This window comes from Buteo buteo, chromosome 3, assembly GCF_964188355.1.
Source record: "Buteo buteo chromosome 3, bButBut1.hap1.1, whole genome shotgun sequence".
Taxonomy (NCBI): Eukaryota; Metazoa; Chordata; class Aves; order Accipitriformes; family Accipitridae; genus Buteo; species Buteo buteo.
Genome location: NC_134173.1, coordinates 18,747,643 through 18,763,520, shown reverse-complemented (window position 1 = coordinate 18,763,520; position 15,878 = coordinate 18,747,643). Strand labels below are relative to the sequence as shown.

At 39.6% G+C, this 15,878-nt stretch overlaps 1 protein-coding gene across 2 annotated transcripts in view; it reads right to left on the bottom strand.

Annotated features, from left to right (window-relative positions):
• The window catches only part of SPIRE1 (spire type actin nucleation factor 1), a 132,619-nt gene that overhangs the window by 6,358 nt on the left and 110,383 nt on the right, over positions 1-15,878 (bottom strand). The window contains exons 9-13 of one of the 2 annotated variants that reach the window (XR_012649751.1): positions 14,516-14,679; positions 9,479-9,569; positions 8,169-8,311; positions 1,867-5,538; positions 253-323 (exon numbers count right to left, since the gene is read on the bottom strand). Coding sequence is in view for 1 of the 2 variants with exons in the window: in XM_075022944.1 (XP_074879045.1) it covers positions 253-323; positions 1,867-2,004; positions 8,169-8,311; positions 9,479-9,569; positions 14,516-14,679 (607 nt within the window). In the remaining variant the exon portion in view is untranslated. The remainder of the gene's footprint in view (positions 1-252; positions 324-1,866; positions 5,539-8,168; positions 8,312-9,478; positions 9,570-14,515; positions 14,680-15,878) is intronic. The other variant, XM_075022944.1, reaches the window with a different exon arrangement.

The following is a 15,878-nucleotide window of genomic DNA, read 5'->3' as shown; positions in this document are numbered from 1 at the left end:
ATTCCATCTCACTCTCCCATGAGCATAAAAGAGCAAATGAGTGTTTCACTTTTAGCCAAGAGTTTCAGTCCAAGGAAACAATTCTGTCACTTAGGAAGGAACTGGTTTTGCACAAAGTTTTTTTAACATCGACTGTTACAGAAATAAAAACCCAACAGTATGCAGCAGAAACATTTGAGGGTTTCTAATGTATAAATCAGCATTTTTCCCTCTGGAACGGTACTCATTTATTAACAGATATTAAATATTTACCTCTTACAGAACTGACAAGTGTAAGACCAGGTAAAGAAAGAAAACCTTCTTGTTCGACAGCAAAAGCAGAGCTAAAAGAAGAACAGAGGAGTCCACAACGTTAGGCAAAGTCCTACACAGTAATGACTTAATTTATCAGCTGCTATCAGTGAGACCACAGTTACAGTACTACATCCAGTTCTGGGGTCCATACTTCCAAGATGATACTGAAACGAATGGTCCAGAATTGTATCTTCATATATTTAGAAATACTCCTTTAAGTTTTTACCTAAATTAAATACTTGCCAGCTATTAATTAACTTATTTTTACTTCTCCCTCGCTGATGTTTATATCATTACCACAAAAACAAGCACCAGGAAAGTAAGAGTAACAGCATTAAGGAAGGGCAGCTGTTACAGCCGAAGAACACAAGAACAAATGGGCATAAATTCAGCCGTGAATACTTTTAGGCTGGAAATGGTTCCTAACCATCTGGGTCTGCTTCTGGGACACAAAGTTTTTGCCTGTGATAACATTTGATGATTTTCTTCCAATCCTACATTCCTGAAAACTAGAGGAGGTGCAGGAAAGAGCTATTATAGCAATCTCACTTGAGGAAAACCTGCTTTATAGTGGGATAATAAATCCCAACTATTCAGTTTACTCAAAGGAGGTAGGGATCACAGCTTAAGAACATTTCTAGGAAGGAAAGGCATTGAACAGTGAAAGTTCTGGAGTCAAACAAAAGATGACATACTGAGATCCAGAGATTCAGGTGAGGCTAGATAAATTTGGCTAGAAATAAAAGTAAAGAGTTTTAATAGTGTGGTAAATTAATGAAAACATCAGATTACTGTGAGATTTGATAAAAGCTCATTACTAAGCTTTATATGTCATGACAATAGGCAACAGCTGAATCTAATGAATGACTTTTTCAGATTCTTGTTCCTCCGCCTTAAATGTATTAAGTCTTTAAATTAAATCTGCATACTAGACACAGGTAGGCCTGTAGGTAAAATACACTGTGAAGTCAAAATGCACTTGCTGGAGGTGTTCAAGAAGCACAAGTCAGAAGTGAGAGAAAAGGACACTGCTTCTACTGGTAAATACCAATTCCCAATCTGCAGTTTACAGAAAAAAAATGCATTAGTTACGGGGTTCTCTAATATTAAAACTCCTTCTGGGGTCACATGTTGTCCGACTTCTCTGAAGGCTTTCATTCCGTCTTTGCTTGACAGTAAAGATTAATATGAAAAACTTCTTGTAGTTTCCTACTGTTATCTGTAATTCTATTTTCTGGAATAGAAATGCTAAGCAATACTGCAGAAGGCACGGGGACAGAAATCTCTTCATTCAATGAAGTTTAAAACATACCCATGCAGATATGCTCTGGTAATTGCAAATGCTACTGCATTTTTATAGACAATCTAAACAAATATGGTATTTCCATGAAAAGTTTTGATGTTTCTGCCCATAATTCAAGGAAGCTGACCCATGTGTTATATATTTAGGGGGATATTTGGTGGATATCTCTTCTTTCTCTCCGACACAGGGTAAGAAACAAATGTGTAACTGGGAGGCTTGTGTGACCAGCCTCCCTCAATAAACTTTGGAGCCTCCAGACTCAGCCCTACCTTTCCTTTCTTGAGAGCCATGTAGACATCTTTATATTGCTGGTACTTTTCCAGCTCCGCCTTCACCAGCACCTGACGGATGTGCATGACCTCCTCCACCGTCAGAGCCAGACATTCCACCGGGTAACAGAACTCCTCCTGGAAGCCAAAAAACCTGTATTATTTCAAAGCCAAATGGCTTCTTCCAGACTTCAAACTAGACAACCAGCCACCTGGTTAGTCACTCCAGAAATTGAGGGTTTCTCCCTTCAAACTGGAATAGCACTGGCTCATTCATGGGCATCACATGAGTTCCAAACCGCCGGAGACTGCGTAAGTGTGATCTAAATGGTCTGGTGTTCAGCCTTCACAACAAGGACAGTTTTCTTCATCTTTCCTCCTCAGACCACTTGACCCTTCTCTCCATTTGTCTGTTATTAGGAAGATTTGTTTCAAACCAGTCAATGTTCAGGTTTATAATTTGAAAGGGAAAAGGTAATTTGGCAGATGGCATTACTTTTAAGTATATGGTTTAAAGACACGCAATTTCTCTGAGACTTTGTGATGCCCAGAGTGGCCATGGAAAGTGGTTAGTAGCCCATTCTAGCAGAAATTCTTATTCAGTGGTACCACATCTTGGTGCTCACATGATCAGAATCCCACCAAGACTACAAAAAGTTATGTCAGTTTAGGCAGAAAAATTCTCCTTTCTGCCCCAGGAAAGTAACAGCAGCAATTTAAGCTTTACAGAATATTCTTCAAATATAAAGCAGGAGAACTGGTTACGCAATGTTGAATTATTAATGGAAAAGACTCAAATAGAGACTAACACCACAACTTTCCACTTAGGAAATTTTGCATCTGCTCTGTATTACAGCATTTAGGAGAATATTGAGTAGAGAACTCCTGAATTTGGTACCAGAGAATAAAAAGCACCAACCCAATTTGTAATCCAGCCCTGTAGTTGATTATACATTTCCAACAGAAAGACAGAAACCTCTGTGGGAACTCCCATCGCTTTATGCTTAGTGAACCTTTTCAGTCAGCCCAGAGGGGACTACTGTGCGGCAATGACAATGACATGTAATGCTCTCTGAATAAATGAAGGAAATTTCTCCACCAGATACAAAGACGTGGCTGACAGGTTGGAGATCTCGTTTACAAATTGAAGTGATGAATTGGATTAGTAGTGAAATGCTCCATTTCCATGTACTCAGAGGTCTGTTCTGTCTTTCCATTAGATTAAAAAGAAAATCTTTCTACGTTGCAGACCTGGCAAACATTAGCATTTAGGAACCACCACATTTTTAAAAACTGTTGTCTTACCTATCTAGAAAGGGAACACAAAGAAACTTCACTCTGTTTAAGGTACCCCACAAAAGACTAGAATTGAGTTAACTTGTTAGATGTACCGGCTAAACCTTTGGGGTATAGAATCACTAGTTTTCTGGAAAGAACAAACTACATCAAAAGCAACTGCAATTTGCTCTGAGGTGTAAAACTGCACAGCCCAAACAAAATAACTTCTGTTCCTTACGAGCAACTTTACAGCTAGCCAGCAGCTCTCAGCGTTTCGTTCTGGGTTCTTCCCATAGCAACTGCCTCACTATGGAGAAGGCACCGGCTGAAGGCTGGGGCGAGACGGGAGAGGAAGTGCCTGGGAAAGCGTGATGCATACAATGCCAGCAAACCCCCTCGATTCTGCATCGTGGGAGACTGAGAGAAACTGTCCGAGGTGAACGAGGCTGACTGAATGCTTGTAATCAATCAGAGCTTTAAGTCCTTTAGAAATACATTTCTTACTTGAAGCTCTTCCTTCCCCCTCATGAACACCCATTCCTTTAATTTACAGAATGATGACGTTGGGGAATATTGCTCCTTTGAAGAAAGGCTGAGGATCTGCTATAGGTATAGAGCAGGTACTAGGGGAATAGTGTGGGCCTGTTATTGTACCAATCAAAAATGATTATCACTAAAGCAAATAGAAATAGCTAGCAGGCAACAGGGGAAACATAGAAAATGTTCACATGTTTAAATGCTAATGTTTTAATTCCAGAGGTTACACAAGGACAACAAAATGTTAATGCAACATTAAATGAACGATAAATATTATGCTGATTTCAAAAAAAAGCTTGATTTTTTTTTTTCCCTTTTCGGAATAGAAATAAGTACACAAGAATATCTTTTGTTTCTACACTACCTCTATGGCATTGAAATTAATTAAAATTATGCTAAGCACTGGCTAAACTTCATTAAACAATGATGCTTTGGAGTTATTGCTCAAACTTCCAATGATAATCTACACTCAAGTTAGGCAGCTCCAAGTGAGAGAACTTCAGCTCTCTGCAACACTTGCATACAACAGAACATGCTGAAGACAAAATGTGGTTTGAATGGTCTTGATTTTCTGGAATTGTACTCAATGCTCATTTTAATATTAAACACAAGTCAGTATTCTTACTTTTAAAGGAAAAAAAGTCTTACTTAAAAATAGTATTTTGAACTTGAAGTTTCAAAGATCTTCATGAGAACTGGCTTAACACTTTGTGCGGTCTTATTATACACACTGTAATAGCTTAAGGTGTATATGTGTAATTTTTTTTTTTACTCAGGAAAAGCAGGTAGTAAGAATTACATATCCATAATGTGAAATAAAGTGCTTTGTAGGTCATTCTCAGCATATGCACACCTAATAGCTCCTTATGACTAACACATTTTCACACTAATATATTCCTTGTTAAACTTCTCATTAAAGGATGTCACTAGGCACTCAAATGAGCTGCCCCAGTAAATTGCAATACAAACAAGTGCTGGATTGGCTTCTAAATTCTGCAATTCACAATTAGTCAAGCACTCTAGACTCTCATTACTTTTGGAGACTAGAAGTTTCTAAGAAGTCAGTTGGATATCTCAACTAAAAACTCTCCTGCAACAGGTTTTGAACTTTCACTTACTGATTGAGACAAGAAAAAAAAAGGAAAACATTAAATTATTCATGTTTAGTTCTACATAGGGGTAAATGAATCAGTTTTTCTTTTTAGTTGATTTGCCTTCCCTAGTACATAGCTATTAGTTATTCTGCAAGTTCAGATACGTAAGTGTGCTGAGGAACAAAACCGTATGTAGGTTTTCAAGTAAAACAGATTGCAAATGCCCTTCCATTCTACATAATGTATCTTGTTAGAAACATAAAACCTTATTCTTTTCAACATAGTCCAAGGGTTACAGTGGTTTTGCTGGATTTTTGCTGCAGGATCTTCATGTGCTGTAACATTTAAGGTCTGTCCCATTGATAATCTCGTGATGTTGCATTTTTAGTTTGCTGTCCTTTCAGAACTGATTTCTTTTCCCCGTGAGGTGATTGAAGACACACAAATATCCTACACACATTGAAATCAATGTCAATCAGGTGCAATGTCCCAGCCTGAGCTTTAATTCTTGCCACAGCTTAGGAAGTGCTCCCCTAGGAGGGAACATGCTGGTGAAGGTGATTTCCAAAGCCAGCAAAAAGAGGCAAACCTTTGCGGGTTTCCACCTGCTGGCAAAAGCTCTCTCACAGAGATAGTACATAGCCCCTGCCACCCCACACATGGCTGCTTCAACGGGATGAGAGCTGAGCAGAGAAGCTGTTTGCACAGTTGAAAAAAGTGGTCTGAAAGTCATCCTTGGAAATAAACTGGTTATCCTAGGAACCTGAACAATAGATAGGAAGCAGAGAAGCGAATGCTGTGTATACACGAAACCATTAGCTTTGGTCCTCTGGGTCATGAAAAATAATAATGATAGTAATAATAATAATACTAATTTAAAAAGCAGACTACAAAGGCATTAATATGTACATCTCAGGACACTGGCTTCATCTCACTGATTAAGCACCGAGTCAGCTCAGTACAGTGAGCACACCACCAGGCTGACCCCCCCCAAAATCACTGAGCTGCCTTGCCTTTCCATGTAGCGCTGGTAGGGTGACATATCAAAAGGACTACCTTTGGCATCTTTCCAAGTCTGTTTCCCCTCCCCACCTACTTAGGTCTAACTCCCTCTGTCTGATGAGATGCCAGTTCACAAAACCGTTGTTAGTATGCAAGACAGACCAGTTTCTTGCTAATCCTGCTAAGAGACTGTAGCAAACCCCTGCCTGTTTTCACTGGCATTGAGGGCTATTTATTGACGAGGCCTCTTTCACCTTGGAGAGAAACTGCAGTCACAGGAGCAGGTGACAAGAAATGAAACTCCATCAATCCTGGAGGAAGGGATGAAGAAGTGTGAAGTCAAATAAAAAGTAAATAATATTCTGCACTTTTTGAGAAGCGTTCACTCCAGGAACGGCAATGTCATGTATGCAGCATCTGGAGCAGCCACTGAAAGAAGCTGGTATCTTTCCAGGGAAGGAAAGACTTGCAGTAAGCCAAAGTGTGGCACTGGGGCAGCGCCAGCGTATCAGAAACCATCTACCAAAACTAAAACCAAAAGTATTGTGGGAGTTGTCTGTCACACCCTAGAGGGCACTATTGCCAAGTTAAAGAATTAGCTCTCTAGGCATCAAATAAAATAGGTTCTTATTAACAGAACATCATTTCACTACTGATTTTCCTTCTTTCTCACTTCATAGCCAAAACCAAGCTAGGTGACAGTTCTCTAAAGATTAAAAAAAAAAAAAAAACAACAAAAAAACAAACCAAAAAACCCAAGTACAAAAGAAACGAGTAAAACCTTTCCCACGTGTTCCCATACTAGCCTGACTTATGTAACGTCTTTTTTTCCCTTTTCCTTTAGCATTTTTAAGGGCAAGTGGAATAACTGAATTCATTTTTCTGCAATGGTTTTATTTCTAGGCATATGAACAGACTGACAGAGGGAAAATACACATGTGGTCAAAAAGGCCCTGTTAAGAACTTGTTTGACCTATTTAAAATAATGGCCTCATATATAAGATTTTTAAGTTGCATGATCCCCTCAAATACGTATGAGATCAATATTATGATGTAACATATTTAGATACACTAAAAATGTGATGGAGCAAATGCCTCAGTGTAACATATAATGCTTTCTCCCCTCCTGCCTTTAAACAATGTCTGTGAATGACTCTGGGCCTATCACAAAATAAAGCTTATGCTTCCCCACAGAGTGAGTGCAGCAGGCGATGACAGGGCAATCCATTTTATGTGGCAGTGTCTTCAAATGCATGCTGAAGGAACCCTGCAGCTTGGTTCCAGTGCAATACATTCTGCTCCAAGCTCACTTTGGCAGAAGAAATCTGCTTGCATTGTGCATTTATCAACATGCTACCACCTGACCTTCACCTGGAATGAGGAACTACATTCCAGTTCAAAGATATAATAAACAAAATCCAGCAGACCGTCTGAAAAGAAGCGGAGGAAGCATGTTGTGGTAATATTTGGAGATTATTTTCTTGTTACTGTTCAACTTCATCATCTACTAAGTTTGGATCCCGGCCACCATCTCTTGGGCCAAAAAGAACGGTCTTCAAAGCCAATTAATACCAGCGCACTAAAAGACAAGGCAAGCGAATATTCCCTTCCTTTCAAAACTAGGATGTGTTTATAGATTTCTCTATTCACCAGCACCTCATGGGGCATACTTCGAAACCCTGCTGGTAGGAAAAGAGACGAGGAACATATCCTGCATGAAATTACAAAGCACTAATCAGTATGTCAGCATAAACGAACCAGGACTTCATACCCTTTGCTGTTTACACTCTGTTGGAAAACAGCTCTCAATTAAAGCTAATTGATCAAATGTACTGTACTTTCTTTTCAAGCAATAATACAGGTTTTTGCCTCAGTAACTTCAACAAAGCAACACAGACAAACCTTGATTTGAATTACTGAAAGAGCTTTCATATGTATAAACATTACTACACAAGTTCTTACGTGGGAAGAAAAGAAACCATTCCATTCATTCAGCCATTAACTAAACTACTTCCAACAACTAAAAATTCCCCCAAATCCCAAAATAGATCCACTGCTTTGGAATTGTCTCTATTCAAATGGAAAATCAGTAGGGTGAAGTTCGTCTGGTTTGGTAACATTCTGAAATAAAATCAAGACACATGGCTTTACCCAGAGTCCTAATCAAAGTGCAAATGTTTTCTGAGGCACCTGTACCTGGGATTTCGGATAAATATGCTAGAGAGACAAAGTTCAAATCTTGATTTCAAAATGTCTTTAGTAGCCAAGGGCTGTTTCTGAATTGAGGAGTTTTCTTTGAGTCAAGTTCTAATCACACTGAAGCCAAGTTTTAATTTTCATTATACTCTTAGCTTGCCTCTTTTTCTCTCTCCTACCACCCACTCCACTTACAAGTGATCTGGAGCTCTGTTTTGAAGGTGGTAGGAACTGTCTCACATTGGTTGGCGTCTCCTTTTCAATGGAGTGTCGTCTCTGAGGTGGCTGCCGTCTCTCAGGCTGTGGTGTAGATGATATGGGCAAGAACTTTGGAGGCACTAAAGATTCAACCAGTATAAATAAATTAGTTCTTGTAAGACAGACTGTTGGATAACATTGCTCAGTACTTAAACCAGCTACTGATTTGCTAGAACTCCCACTATTGGTGGCTGAAGTTACACATCCATACTCAGAGCATCTTCAAGACAGGTATCACATTCATCACATTTTCCAGACTGAGAGAATAGGAATACACATAAAACTAGCAAATATAGGCACGCTACTGTCCAGTTACCATTGTATATAAATTCAGTGTTTCAGGGTATTGGCTTATTCTACTTATTTCACCATTGTGCACAGAAAATACACGCACAGATTACATGTTTCATTACAAAACCTTTCCAGTTAAACTGAAACACTTTGAAACAAATTAAAAATATTTTTACACATTAAAGCCTACAATAACTGTGCCTGAAAAAAACAGAACAGATCCTCCCCTCTTTCCAGTAAGTACTTATGAGAAATACTGGTGATTGCTATGTGTCTTTCAAACAAGTACATCCGTTGCCATGGTGACAGAGATGCAGGAAACATTTAAACTGGTCTTAGGTTAGAATGTGCTTCTGGAGCAACAAATTCTTTTATGAGATGAGCATAGTAAACTACCCCCCATTCACTTGTGGCCTCCTCTACAGTTCCACATCAACTTCAAGTATAGGACAAGGGGTAACGGCTTTAAACTGAAATAGGGTAGATTTAGATTAGGTGAAAGGAAGTTCTTCACTGTGCGGGTGGTGAGGCACTGGCACAGGTTGCCCAGAGAGGCTGTGGATGCCCCATCCCTGGAAGTGTTCAAGGCCAGGTTGGATGGGGCTTTGAGCAACCTGGTCTAGTGGAAGGTGTCCCTGCCCATGGCCAGGGGAGTTGGAACTAGGTGATCTTTAAGGTCCCTTCCAACCCAAGCCATTCTATGATTCTATTCTATGATTCTATGAAGTATGAAACCTTCTGTTTCACAAAGATACCCACATATAGCGGGGGCTAATGCCTTCCAATCGTTAATCACATTTGACCTATTCAGCAGGTACTAGGGTTCAGCTTTGGAGATTTATTCCGTTAACAACACTCAGCTTCAGCTTTCTATAAACATTTCAGACAAAGTTCATAGAACAGAAGACAACACAAGTGTGCAAAAGCAGCCACTGGGCTCTCTCATCAAAACTCACTCTTTCTGCTGCTGGTGCCTTCTTGAGAGGGGTCTTCCACTTGTGAGGGGGAGATGCTGCTGCTACTTGCTGATTTGTGCACTGATTCCTCCTGTGTGGGAAGAAGAAAAGAAGCAGAATTCCTCAGGGGTTGTCATCTCTTACTGCTTCTTAGCACACAGAAATCGCAAACTATCAAAGGTGTTTTGTACCATGCAATCACTCAAAGCCCTAGAAGAAGTCCTGAGAAAAACACTGACTCTACACTGCACTGAGTAAATGGAATTTTCAATGCTCAATTTTTTTTTTAGAAACTGGAATATATGGTACACGGTTGGAATTGAGTGTATTTAACTATAGCATGAAAGAACGAGATCAGAAGAGAGGTGCATGAATCCATTGTAGCCTGTTAATTTTCCTTACTGTATTCAAGGACTTCTAAGGATTTGCAGCTACAGCAGATAGGTTAACTCAACTTTATATCTCATACTAGCAAGGAATCAGCACTTGGATTTCTCTGGTCTCCAAAGGAACAAGAGCCACACATACAAGTGATTCAGGTAAAGAGAAATTAATCTCATCTCCACTGCACTGTTCTCTAATCCCTAATCTGGGTGCGTTTCTCCTTTCTTCTGTATTTAAAAGAAATGTCATTCATTGTATAAGCATGTTTCATCACAACAGCCAAGAGCAATTCCTGCAAGATGAATGAAAGTGAAATGGGCTTTGACGAACACCTTTCAGCTGTCTAAAGCATTATGCCACCCAAATTACTAAATCCTTTGCTTTCACCTAAAACCTCTGTCTTCTGCCACCAGGTACCAGCAAGATATAGATCATCACAGAGCCTCCCAAAGGAACAGAGCTGAAGGACTGAGTGTGAATGCTTACATCATTTAAGTTGTCAAGATTTACAGATCAAACAAGTGACCAGCTCTAAAATCCAGCAAGTGGCTGAGCTTCTCTCTCAGAGATTTCCTTAGTTACAGGAATCGCAAGCGGAAAAAGCCTCCACTGGCTCCACTTACCTTCTTTGGTAACAGCAAGTCAGAAAAGAAAAGCTGGCAGGATCACCTCAATGAGCACCGTGCATCACAGGAGAGAGGCCTCCACAAATTCCCATCAGGTGATCTGTACTTTATGCTCAGCCCAAGGGTACGCGTTGTATGTGACGACACTGTGATGTATACTGTTCCCATGTATACGCCACAACACACTATTCTGCAAAGGGACTCAAACCAGCTCAGATCCCAAAACAATATATTCACTTTAACATATCAAGTGTGACCCCACAAAACCATTGTGATGGGAAGCTTGTAAGGAAGTTTGAGTGGCACATTTAGCTACATCAGCTGTTTTACTTCCAGAAACCAGTACAGTTTAGCTACAGAGCTAGCTCGGATAACCTTTGCATATCACTGCTTCATGCCACATGGTTGCCTTAAAAGACCACTGGAGAACTTGAAAGACAATCGGATGCACTATTCTTTAGAAGGAGTGCAACAGTGTTCACAAGTCTAGAGTTAAACATTTAAGTTTTCTGAAGGAGAATAACCCCAGTACAAAGGGAACTACTAAAATTTTCACTTTGTAGAAGTCAAATTCTTCTGAGTGGAAGATTATTTTCCCATTGCCAGAAAAGCTAACGAGCTAAGGTGAAGAACTAAGCCATCAATTAAAAAAACATAACCATGGTGCTGTGCTGCTCGTTTTTATGAATGAAGAGCAGTCAGGGCTTCAGAGAGGGCTTTTTAAGGAGCCGACAGGGGGAACAGCTGTTTCTGGAGCACAATCCCAGCAACCCTTGCTCTAGAGAAGCCTCATGTTCTGTGGGACCCTACCAAGTCCTGACCAAAAATTGTAAGTGCTACAGTTGTCAGCATCTTATGCTGTAGAGTTTTACAAAAGACTGAATCACGATTCAAGCAACAGTCTATGTGTTGAGTTTATTTAAATGACTTTCTGTGGGTTTTTTTGTTCTCCTTTTTCTTCCATTTTTCCTGTGTCTGAAAGACTGACACAGAGAGAAGAGAGACAAAACAAGGTGCACAACTGAAAATACCAAAAGCATATATATATATTTTAATGTAAAACTGTAAATTAGGGATTATAGAAATGTTTCACATGTCCATCTAATTTTGCTAATTGCCACCTTTCAGTGGAAAGAAATAGCTATCAACCATTCTTCATGCCACTTCTCAACTTGAGATGGACATGATGCCTTGGTCACATGTTGCAAAACTAGGTAGCACACAGATATCTCCATCTTGCTCCCATTTTTGTGAAAGATTTCTAGTTACTTCATCAGTAATAGATGAACACTGGCTATGCCAGTGGCCTAGGAGTCTCGAAAAAAACAAGAGTGAAAGAAATGGACAAAAATAGAGAGTAAGGGACTTCTCTACGGTAAAGACCTACAAGAAAGATTCCAGGAGCCACACTTCTTATTCTAAAGAATGAGAGGGAATGAAGTGTCAGAGCCAATGGCTAGGTATAAAAAATAGTAAGTATAAACAACCAACCTAGGGAGAATGGAAGCCGGAAGCATGTTAAATTTGACATATCACCCTACTTAGACAACAGGTATTTCTGGTTTGTCATTTCAAATTACTTTTTCTGTGCACAAACACATGCACTGAGAATGCTATTACTGCCCTATGATTTCTCAAACATGGAAAGATTTTTTGAGAATGAAATCTTGTGTAGCAAGTACTGATAAACCATTGTATAAATTTCTTCATATCAATACAATAACTGTTGGCTATTATGGTAGACTATCTGACATTTTACATCTGAGATTCTCCACAGAGTGCTAAACAATTAGAATTTTACATGTATGGAGAAAGCTGCAGCTTTAAAGGCATCACCTTAAAACATTTGAATATGTTACTGACATGATTTCTGTCTGGATAGCTGTAGCTTCATTAGGAAGATACCATTTTTATATCTGTATCAAAAATCACTATTAGATTGCTACTTCTCTTTGCCACACAAAGCAAAATGGCACTTCCTGCTCCCCCTCTGAAACTGTGATTCTAGTGGTGACGCAGAAAAAAGCAAGGACAGAAAGCAGGAATGGTTTGTACAATATTCATCCTTGCCAGCAAATGGGCATAGGGCTGTACTAGTGGCTGGCAGCACTGAGTGTTGGGGCGTAGTCTGCATCACAACGCAGCTGAGAGAAGAACAAAGGGGATGCAGGGGGAAGAAAATGCGTCTGCATCATAGCTCATTTGGAGGTCCACAGCTCAGCAGTGCAGATATTTGCAGCCTGTAATTTAGGGCATAACATAGTCATAATTTAACTCCCAGTAACCCTAAATAGGTTAAGCCCAATTCAAATTGCAGGCAAAGAGTTGGCCGAGTCATTTATAGGCAATCAGGACAACACATATGCTCTTCTGTGTGTTATATACAAGGTAAAAGTCATTTTGACAGAATGATCTTCACTTTCTTCAAATGTTCTGTGTCCTACCCTCTTCGTCAGCTTGGAAAATTTCACCCAAACTCCCTTCAGTTTGTTTATTTACACTACTTTAGCACTGTTTCTGAGGCCCAACCAGTATTCTGCTGAGCATCTTAATCGCTTTAATTGCTTCACCAGCTAATTCTGTTGACTCCAACCAGTACAGCATCTGTTCTCTGTGACAGTTTGATGTGGCTGATTTATTTTCAATTTATCTTTTGCTATATGTTCCAGAGCTTATTCTATATGACTTTGCTTGCCTACACAGTATTCCCGAATCAATAGTCAGACATCTTATTTTTCCCTCCTACAAGGATCACTTCATGTTTGCCTTTACAGAATTTTCTTTTACTGACTTCTGCTCATTTTTCCATGTGAAATATCATGCTGCATTAGCTTCAGAATGCACAGAGCTACAAGCTGGGAAGCTGTAAGTTCAAGATCCAACTCTTATTGACAGGTCTTAATATTCCTGCATCCTGCCCAGCTTCATTCATATTAACAAAACCTCATATAGCCTCTATTGTAATTTTAAAGACTGCTGAGAGGTTTCAGAATGCAAATCTCTTCTGCTTTCAGAATAGATGCACCAAATTATGCACCCACACAAGTCACCCATAGGATAGGCCCTAACAACAAAGAGGGCCAACCTTTCACAGATCAAGAAAGTACGCAAAGAGATAAATTTCTCCCCACATATATTTCTCCCCAGCCTCCTATCGTTCAGCTTAGCTGCCTTTGTAAGCACCCTGTCAGGAAACCCCTCCTTCCCCATTTACTAGAGAGAAAGAGAGTCAGGGAAGACTGCCTTCCCCAGGCTAAAATTAGCCTCTGTGAATAAACCCTGCCTGCATGTGCTTTCCAGACAGCTTAACTTTCAGAAAGGTTCAAACTCAATTAATAATACCACTGGTCCAGAAGACAAAGCTCATTCTTGAGGATGTAATATTGGTACTTCTTGAGGGTCATATATAATGCAGCTTTTAAGCTAGAGAACTTTTTTAAGCTTTTGCCTTTTCTATGCTTTTTTAAATCTTTAACTTTCCATTTGAGAGAGGATGGATTCAAAGTTGTTTCTCCGTCTAAGTGGTTTGCTTGTCCCTATCTGTGAAACATTTGTTGGGTGTTACTTCCCAAGCCTATATAGCAAACTAACGCACTGACATTTGCACCAAACTGCAAGCCCTCTGGTACAGCTGATGCTCTTTATTTAACAGCTGGTACGGTAAGGCTGGCCTCACATCTGAGTCCTTTAGTGACAGCTCCTGCATGGGTGCCAGAAGGGTGCAACACATTTGACTGCATTCCCAAAAGCATAATTGCTACATATACACTGTGGACAGATACTGGGCATTTAGAAAAATAAGTAAATACTGGGTTTAAGGCTAAAATTAGCATTTAACCTTTTAAAAGAATCTTCTCATTTTTGAGGTCTGATCTAATATTTTTGAAGTTCTGTGGGCTGACAAAGCAGTCATGGAAAATTCAGATGATAATCTGCAAAGTCACTTCTCAGCTGATCAGTTCAGCAAATTAAGGAGCAAGACTCAATTCTGACAAATCGAGAAGCAAGTTGTGACTTTATTTTTTACCTCTGAATCTGAGCTGTCAAGTTCAGCCAACGTGGGAGCCTTAAGGAGTCTCTTGCGTTGTACTGTCACTTGTGTGGCCCCATTCTGCTTTCCTTGTGGTGCCAGGCCACCATTCACTACAGAGGCATCCACTATTTTTCTTCCAGCCTCTGGCGTAGATACATCTAGCAAAAGAAACAGAACAATTGGTATTTGAACCTAATTTGTATTTTGCCTTCTCAAATCTTACTGTCAAGGCAACATACACAAAAAGAAAAAAGTCATTGTGATAGTAATATGTGTGCAATTATTTTAGTTTAGCAATACATTGCTCAGAGAACTACAGGCAATGGCTTGTGGTATAGAAGCAATATGAAAGAATGAAAGCAGTGGAAAAAGCAGCAGTGCACAATACTGAAAAACCAACCTCAGACCAACACCAATCAACTTAAAAAAAAAAACCCAAAACTGTGTTAAACCCAAAAATATTCTTCCTTCAACTTATAGTCTATAATTAACTATATAACAAGTATCAGAAGAATGCACAACCATTTCTGGACAAGTGGGTTTCCAGTGAATCTGAAGGCAATGCCACACAGAAATTAGGAGGTTTAGCATGGAGTAAACCTAGTTTTTCCTGTGAGGACAGAATTACGTTTAATTCTGCAGTATACAGCAAAGGAATGAAAATGAGCTAAGTCACTAGCATTCATCAAAAATATGCACAATTCTTAGGCTTGCATGGTCATTTGTATTAAAAATATGTCTGTGATGTCAAATCTTCATGTAACAGCAGAAACATGAGGCTCCAGCTCTATTTTCATCTACATGAGTTTTACAAGGATGTAACTCCACTGAGTAAATTACTCGGGATTTCTGCCAGTGTGCAATGAAGATGCATCTCGGATAATGTTAAGCATTGGGTCTGCTGTGCTTAGCCTAGCTGAGCTTAGACATTAAGATAATGACCTAGGCTTTGATATTTTAAGGGAGCTTAGAGTTTGGTCTAATAAATCAGTTTTATCCCTGTAAAAGTACAAAGTGCAGTATTCCAATCTGGAGAAAATTATGTCGGAGGGAGAAGGAAGAGAAGCTTTTAATCTCCCATTTGCATGTATGCCTAAGCATCTGGTCTTTCTACAAATGTGTTTTTCTACCCATATAATTATAGGACTCCTTCCCCAGTCTTGTAATAACAAGGTACCTCCAGGTATTTTAAGGCTAGGGTAATGACAAGTTATTACGCCCATTTTTATATATGGTGAAAAGAGGCACAGAAGGTCAAATGACTTGTCCCTTAGGTTACTGGGAGGACTATGACAGAGAAATGATATCACCCAAATATTCCCAGTGCCAGCAATCCAAGTACTCACACATCGTTCAG